This window comes from Colobus angolensis, unplaced genomic scaffold (genome assembly GCF_000951035.1).
Source record: "Colobus angolensis palliatus isolate OR3802 unplaced genomic scaffold, Cang.pa_1.0 Scaffold413, whole genome shotgun sequence".
Classification (NCBI taxonomy): Eukaryota; Metazoa; Chordata; class Mammalia; order Primates; family Cercopithecidae; genus Colobus; species Colobus angolensis.
In genome coordinates this window covers 276,279-284,636 of record NW_012117522.1, presented here as the reverse complement: position 1 = coordinate 284,636, position 8,358 = coordinate 276,279, and the positions used below count along the sequence as shown (strand labels likewise).

General features: G+C 40.9%; 1 protein-coding gene across 1 annotated transcript in view; it reads left to right on the top strand.

Moving 5' to 3' along the window:
* WDR43 (WD repeat domain 43) overlaps positions 1-8,358 on the top strand; it is a 58,437-nt gene that overhangs the window by 28,068 nt on the left and 22,011 nt on the right. The window contains exons 7-9 of the mRNA XM_011956286.1: positions 2,910-2,974; positions 5,028-5,199; positions 6,505-6,591. Of these exons, the coding sequence (XP_011811676.1) occupies positions 2,910-2,974; positions 5,028-5,199; positions 6,505-6,591 (324 nt within the window). The remainder of the gene's footprint in view (positions 1-2,909; positions 2,975-5,027; positions 5,200-6,504; positions 6,592-8,358) is intronic.

Genomic DNA, 8,358 nt, shown 5'->3' with positions numbered 1-8,358 from the left:
GCCTCTGGGTTCAAGCAGTTCTCTTGCCTCAGCCTCCCTAGTAGCTGAAATTACAGCCTGCACTACCACGCCTGGCTAATTTTTGTACTTTAGTAGAGACAGGGTTTTGCCATGTTGGCCAGGCTGGTTTCGAACTCCTGGCCTTGAGTGATCCACCTGTCTCGGCCCCCCAAAGTGCTGGAATTACAGGTATAAGCCTGTAATTTTTAGACAAAATCTTGCTCTGTCACCCAGGCTGGAGTGTACTGGTACGATCTCGGCTCACTGCAGCCTCTGCCTCCCAGGTTCAAGTGATCCTTCTGCCTCAGTATCCCAAGTAGCTGGGACTATAGGTGCATACCACCACGCCTGGCTAATTTTTGTATTTTTCTAGTAGAGATGGGGTTTTGCCATGTTCGGCAGACTGGTCTTAACTTCTGACCTCAAGTGATCTGCCCGCCTTGGCCTCCCAGAGTGCTAGGATTACAGGCATAAGCCACCCTGCCTGACCAAAAGTTTTAAACCTTTATTTGTGTGTGTGTGATTTTTAGAGGTAGGTTCCTTAAGTCTAAATACAAGTAATTTATGGAAGAAAAATCACTTTCCTTGGAGTAGCAAAACTTCCCACTAGTCTATGTAGAGAATAGACTGAGGGGTGTTTTTGGTTTGTTTTTTTGTTTTTGAGACAGAGTCTCCCTCTGTCGGTCAGGCTGGAGTGCAGTGGTGCGATCTCAGCTCACAGCAACCTGTGCCTCCCAGGTTCAAGCAATTCTCCTGCCTCAGCCTCCTGGGTAGCTGGTACTACAGGCGCGCACCATCACACCCAGCTAATTTTTGTATTTTTAGCAGAGATGGGGTTTCACCATGTTGGCCAGGCTGGTCCCGAACTCCTGACCCCAGGTGTTCTGCCCGTGTTGGCCTTCCAAAGTGCTGAGATGATAGGTGTAAGCCATTGCGCCTGGGCAAGACTGAGTTTTTACTTTCTCTTTTTCTGAGTGAATTCTGTTGCTACTTTTAGATTTAATTTTAGGTTTGATTCAGAGTTTATCTTGGAATACTGTTGGCATTATATTTAAAATGCTCAATAATGAGGGAGCACAACTGGTAATTTTTGTTTGTTTTGTTTTGTTTTTGAGATGGAGTCTGGCTTTGTCGCCAGGCTGGAGTGCAGTGGCACAATCTCAGCCCACTGTAACCTCTGCCTCCTGGGTGCAAGTGATTCTCCTGCCTTAGCCTCCTGAGTAGCTGGGACTACAGGTGCATGCCACCATGTCCAGCTAATTTTTGTATTTTTAGTAGAGACGGAGTTTCACCATGTTGGCCAGGATGGTCTTGATCTCTTGACCTCATGATTGGCCTGCCTCGGCCTCCCAAAGTGCTGAGTTTACAGGCGTAAGCCTCTGTGCCCAGCCTTTTAAATGATTTTTTAACATATTAAACTAGGAGTGATGGATAAGGAAGCCAAGATGTAATTCCGGCACTTCATATAAGATTGTAGTTAACAGCAGTAAGTTAGAATTAACATTCCAAAACAAACCTGATTATGGTATTGCAGAATAATCTGCTTATTTTATCTTCAAAAATTGCCAACCTCTCTATAGAAGGTTGGAGGTTAGATTTGGATGCCTGTCAGTTGAAGTTGCAGAACGGGGAACTAGAAAATTTGATGGTAGGGAAATGATCTCTTCCCCTAAACTTTGTTTTTCTTTTTCGAGATGGGGTTTCACCCTGTTGCCCAGGCTGGAGTGCAGTGGTGCCATCAAGGCTTACTGTAGCCTTGACCTTCCCGGGCTCAAGTGATCCCACCCTAGTCCCATGAGTAGCTGGGACTACAGATGCGTGCCCACCATACCCTGCTAATTTTTATTGTATTTTTTGTGCAAATGGGGTTTTACTGTATTTCCTAGTCTGGAAATTTCCTAGTCTATTTCTAGAGCCTAATCAAACTTCTAGGCTCTAGCTATCTTCCCGCCTCGGCCTCCCAAAGTGCTGGGATTACAGGCCTGAGCCACCGTGTCTGGCCCTCCCTGACAATTGCCATGTAGCACTAAACCTCAGAAAGACTGAAATTTACCCTAATAAAATGTCTCCTTTCTGAGATTTCTTATTTTTAAATACACCAGTAAAGAATTTTAAACATTTTCAAAGTTGTTTTCACAATGGAAGTTAGTCTCTTTTTTCTAGTTTTTAATTGATATATTACAGTTGTGCAAAGTTAGTCTTAAAACGTTTCATGTATTTCATTTTCTCTCAATATATTGGCTACTCCCTGAATTCTCTCATTACCTTTGTAACTAGAGTAGGGATAGCAGTGTTTTGAAAGTGCTTTCATTTAAGCTTTCCTTAAGAAAGTTCCAGAATGTTAAAAAATGAGCTTTAGAGAGGCTGACAGCAAGAGTCTGGTAGGTAGGAGCATGCAGAGAGCCTAGGCCACTCACATTGATAGTGGACGGAGGGAGAGAGGCAGTGAGAGCTTATAACACCCCTTTCTAGGTGGATAGGGGCGTCTGCAGACAGCTTAGGCCACTTACATTGACAGGGGATGGAGGAAGAGAGGTGATGAGGGCTTACAACAGCCCTTCCTAGCCATACGTGCAAAATGGCTTTTTCTGTATTCCCAGAATGAGGGACATGTCAGCTCCACATTGTCAGCCTTTGCTCTTGGTGGTAACTTTGTTCATCTAACTTCGAGGGCCCATTCTCCTTGACTGTTACCTTCTTGGCTTAAATATTTACCTAGAATCTTGACACCACCACCACTAATGGTTATTTTGACAGAGGTAATTATTTTTAAATGGATTCTTGCTGTTTTTATTTTATTTTTTTCTGGTTATATAATGGGGTGGGAAGGAGAGCTGAGTTTTCATAAGTTAGACTGGGGACTGGAGTATGTTATCCATTATAATACGTTGGTTACATTTTTCTTTCAGCCTGTCAAGTTGGCTGTTGTTTGCAGAGATGGTCAAGTCCATCTTTTTGAACACATATTAAATGGGTAAGTAAGAAATTTTCCAAGTAAGAAATTTGTTTCTTTCCCTGACTTGTTACTTGGTTGCACTCCCACCGGGTTATTCTTTGCATCATATTACTATTCAGCTAGATTATTTTGAAAACAATTTTCTTTATCCACATGACTATATACATTGCCAGTTAAAGCTGGGTGTCAAATTTATATATTTGTGATTAGGAGAGTGGCTTTTTATGATGCATCCTTAGTAAATGTTGGATAATTCTAATGATACATTTCAGAAGAAAGTGGCTCAGTTGGAGAGATTCACTTGTGAGCGTTGATGACGTTTTCTTGATCTTTGAGCGTGCTTTACTTCCCCTTGCCAGTGCTGTTGTTTTCATGGACAGAGGGGAGGATTGTTGTTAGGTTGTGTAGTAATCATATACCAGGAGTGAGCAAACTGGCTTGCAGGCCACATTCAATGGAGACCATTTGTGGTCTGGAGAATCTGAAATTTTTATTATTTTGCCCTTTTCAGAAAACTTGCCAAACCTTGTCATTATACTGTAAACATGGTCTGAGACTCAGTTTTGCACACAGTTTGTTAAGCTTTAAAATGGTTTTAACCTCTTGTCAGTTGGCACCCGTCTTTTAAAATACCAGTATAGGAATTTATTTAAATATAAACAGATTATGAAAAAAGTGTATACTCATTTCAAAACACCCAGGATGCCCAAACACTTGATTTTAAAACCTGAGTCTCCCTCCATTGAGTTCTGCTCCTCTCAGTGACAGTTAACCTTTTAGTGTGTAACTCATGAAGCTTTTATTTATAGAAGGAATGTATAATTGAGACTCAGAAGAAGTGGGGCCTTTGGTGGCTGGCCGCAGTGAGGACTCCTGGATGTGTGTACCTGGAATGTATGATTGAGACTCAGAAGAAGTGGGGCCTTTGGTAGCTGGCCATAGTGAGGACTCCCTGGGCAGTGGCAAGCCAGTGAAGGATTACAAGCAGAGGATTCGATGAGCTTTGACCTAAGTTTTAAGACAGTCATTCGTTGAGAATAGACTATAGAGGGCGAAAGGCTAAAGCAGAGATCCCACATCCTGGGTCTAGAGATAATTGTGGAGTCAGGATGATAGCAGGAGTAAGTTGGAAAGATAGGGATCATGAGATGCTTACACCTGGAATATTATGTAGGGTGTACACTTGTGGAGAATAAGTGGTAATAAGATGTGTAAGGTGTGAGGAGTTTGTGGCTGAAACAGTGAGAAGCATGTTCATTTGAGAAAGGAGTTGACAGATCTGAGTATCAGAAGTGTCCGTCAACCTGGACACTGGGTGTGGAAACCACTAAGAAAGGAATTCATTTAGAGTAATATTAGAAGTAATGATCTCAAGCCATTGAAATCTTTAAGAAATGTGGATGGCGGCAGAGATCATTGGATGATGGCAGGAGGGAGCGGTAGCTGGTATCTGGTGACAAGAATTGAAAAGATTTTAGGGACAAAAAAGGGATAGACTTTTGTTTTAAAGTGTTAGTGAAGAACAAGGAACTCACTTGCATCATGTCCAAGGCCGCTGGCACAAAGGGTATGGGAGAGAAAACAGGTACAAGTTGGGAGGGCTGCAGGGACAAGCCGGGGTAGAGGAAGAATGTGAAGAGAACCCCTAGAGAAGCCATTGAGGACATAATTTTGCTGCTGGAACTACATTCCAGAGGCTTGCTGAGGCTTTTGGGAGTTCGGAGAAACTGGAGACGGGACTGACTGGAACAGGGCATGGACAGAACCATGCAGAACCTGAAGTATAGGGTGGCGAGAGAATGTTTGGCAGTTTGGGGTTCTTGATGGGGCCTGAGAAAATGAGAGAGGGGGAAGTGGGTCTCCAGGCTGATTTTGGTGGTGAGGTTTTGAGCATGGGTAGAGCTAGGTGAGATCTTGAAAGGAGCACTCATGTTCCAGAGACCCAGGTGATTCCTGATGGCAGGATAGAGAGTAGAGGAGGGTCACATTTTGTGACTTGATGTAAGTTCCAGAGAGTTAGTGTGAGACGTTTTTTCAGATTCTCTAATCTCATTTCCCCCTCCATTTTCAGGTACTGCAAAAAGCCTTTGACTTCAAACTGCACAATTCAGATAGCAACACCTGGGAAAGGCAAGAAATCAACACCAAAACCCATTCCTATTCTAGCTGCTGGTTTTTGCTCAGACAAAATGTCATTGTTGCTTGTATATGGCAGTTGGTTTCAGCCTACTATTGAGCGAGTGGTACGTAGCTGCTACTCTGGAGTAAAGCAATATAGCATCCCTATGTCCATGCAAGAGAGTGATTTTAAAAATAACAACATTGGTCTTTAAGATAAATAATATATTCTTTTTTAATTAAAGGATTTCTTCATGGAGTGGTTTATTTTAATTTTGAGAGCTCTGTATCCAACATATTTTAACATGTGGTCAATATAATCCATTGTTTGAGTTATGTATATCAGCCCTCTCCCTTGGTACTATGTTTTAAAAATCTGGTGTGTATTTTGCACTTCTGGCATATCTCAGTTTGGACTAGCCACATTTCAAGTGCTCAGTGCCACATGTTCCTAGTGTCTTACTAGTTGGGCAGTACAGGTATGACTTATGTTGAATTTTGCCTAGTTACGAAGATATAAATCTTAATAATAGGGTCTCTTAGTGTTAACACTCATTTTTTAAGTGGAAATGTAATGGGCAGTGCAATGATTTAACATTGTTTACTACAGACATTTCTGTGAAGACTTGTGAGTTATCATAAGCATGTACAATATGTTATTTCTTAAGCTTGCATTTAAAATACTTTTACTTAGTATGGTCCTTAGCAAGACTATCAGTGGAATATTATATGCCCACACAAGCATACATACATATGGTTTAATAAAAAAAAAAAAGAAAAGTGTTAAGCTGTAAACATGGCTCCTTTCCGTATATGAATTCCATGCCTCTCTGGTTGCAGCCATTGTTGACTATTTGTTTTGTGTCTTTCCCGTTATTGATTAATTACATGGGCATATAGAATTATGTATTACTTTAAATCTTTGTTGGTTTGCTGCATCTGACTCCCCCAATCCTATTTAATATGTCAGAACATACAGATGCATTTTGTTAATCATCAGTGCTATCTCTGACTTGCTTATGGAGAGGACAATAGGAGAGTTAAGAGTAGAACCATTTACTATTTTGAGAACAGACTATTTCTTAAAAGGATGATGAACTGATACATTTTCTTTAAAACCTGTTATATTTCAAAATTCTGTTGACCTTTAAAAACAATAAAGGTGAAAAATTCAAGCAGTTCATAGCTGAGGAAAGTAAACCTTGGTACCCAATGTCTTCAGAGTTACCATTTGTCTTAACTGCCATCAGTCTGAGTGGTGATCATGGTTAACAATTGAGTATGGAAGCCTTCTGTACTTTTTAATATTTTATAAAAACGCACAAGTAGTCATTTATTTTTCATTTTGTTCTTGTTTCCATTTGCTTTGTTTGACACTGTCTTTTTTTTCTTTCCTCTCATCTCCCCCTTTAAAAAAAATACATTTTCAGGCTTTAAACTCCAGAGAACCTCATATGTGTTTAGTAAGAGATATTTCAAACTGCTGGGCCCCCAAAGTAGAAACAGCTATAACAAAGGTGAGCACATTACAAATTCGAAGTTTTAAGAAAAAGGATATTTCTTTGGGTGAATTTGGGTAAATGGAACTGTTACTTAGTATTATGATTAAACTGAGTTTATCTTTTTATTCTTTAATATATTCTCTTGTCTTATAAATTTTGTGGGATTATGCTTTTAGATGTCAGGATTGTACTCCTGATTTGTTGAGTGAATGAGTGAATAGAAGACTAGCGGTTGAGGCCGGGCGCGGTGGCTCAAGCCTGTAATCCCAGCACTTTGGGAGGCTGAGACGGGCGGATCACAAGGTCAGGAGATCGAGACCATCCTGGCTAACCCGGTGAAACCCTGTCTCTACTAAAAAATACAAAAAACTAGCCGGGCGAGGTGGCGGGCGCCTATAGTCCCAGCTACTCGGGAGGCTGAGGCAGGAGAATGGCGTGAACCCGGGAGGCGGAGCTTGCAGTGAGCTGAGATCCGGCCACAGCACTCCAGCCTGGGCAGCAGAGCGAGACTCTGTCTCAAAAAAAAAAAAAAAAAAAAAAAAAAAGAAGACTAGCGGTTGAAGACCTTGGATGTGGTTCTTCCCTTCCCACCATGCATAATCGTCTGGGCCGGGAAGAATGTAGGGATAAATATCAATATCAGATTTACCAATAGATGGTTTTTATCAGTCTCAGTACTTAAAAGAGCATTACTCCCCATCTCTGCTAAAAATACAAAAAATTAGCTGGGTGTGGTGGTGGGTGCCTGTAGTCCCACCTACTTGGGAGGCTGAGGTGGGAGAATCACTTGAACCTGGGAGCCGGAGGTTGCAGTGAACTGAGACTGTGCCATTGCGCTCCAGCCTGGGCGACAGAGCAAGACCCCATCTCAAAAAAAAAAAAAGAAAAAAAAAAGAGCATTACTTTGCTGAGAGGAATGCTGTATTTCAGGGTGTAGTAAAACCATCATGGGGCTAGAATTTAATACCACAAAAGCATAGAAACATCATCATGGTGCTCTATTTTGCATATAACTTGGTGTCTACATGTAGGGGACGTGTTTCATGGTTTAATGAGAAAGGGAAAGCCAAGATATGCTATGATGACATCCATATGGTTTTGCTGCTGGCTGAGTTTCAGAGATGACACCTTTCTCTTGGCTGTCTGAGCATTTCTGGCAGAGATTGAATTCCGGAGGTAGTTGTAAAATGTATAACTTCACTTTTTAAATTTTTAAAAATCATTGTGTCCTTATGTAATCTGTAGTTTTTTAAAGCCAGTCAAATTTAGTAGTGGGGGCTTGTATACCAATGTTAGTGACGCTAAATATTAATTAGTTCTGATAACCTACTACCATTGGGCCAGTCGGATTTTACTCTTATGTGGTATTGTAAGGTTTAAATTCACAGTCTTTCAGATTGTCACCTAAAAAGTTTGTCAACATTCAATTTAAAATATATCTTAAATTGATATCATATTAAATTAATTATATTGCATTTTTCCAAGAGAGGTGCCCTTTTAAAAGCTGTTTTCTCATTGAGGATACGTAAGGACTAATTACGTATTAGTAATTATACATAGGTTACGTATTGTTTTGGGAACATAACGGTCTTTATGCCCTTGTAATAATATTTTGTTTCCTCCTGCAGATCTGAGGGTGACACCAAGGGGTAGTTATAGTGGGGCAAGCTTCTCTGAGAATAGGTCTTAAGTCTTGGGTTTTAGAATCAGATGCCAGGTCCTTGCCTCTTCTGAAGGATTTTTATGAATCATACGTAGGATACGTAACGTATGATTTCCTTT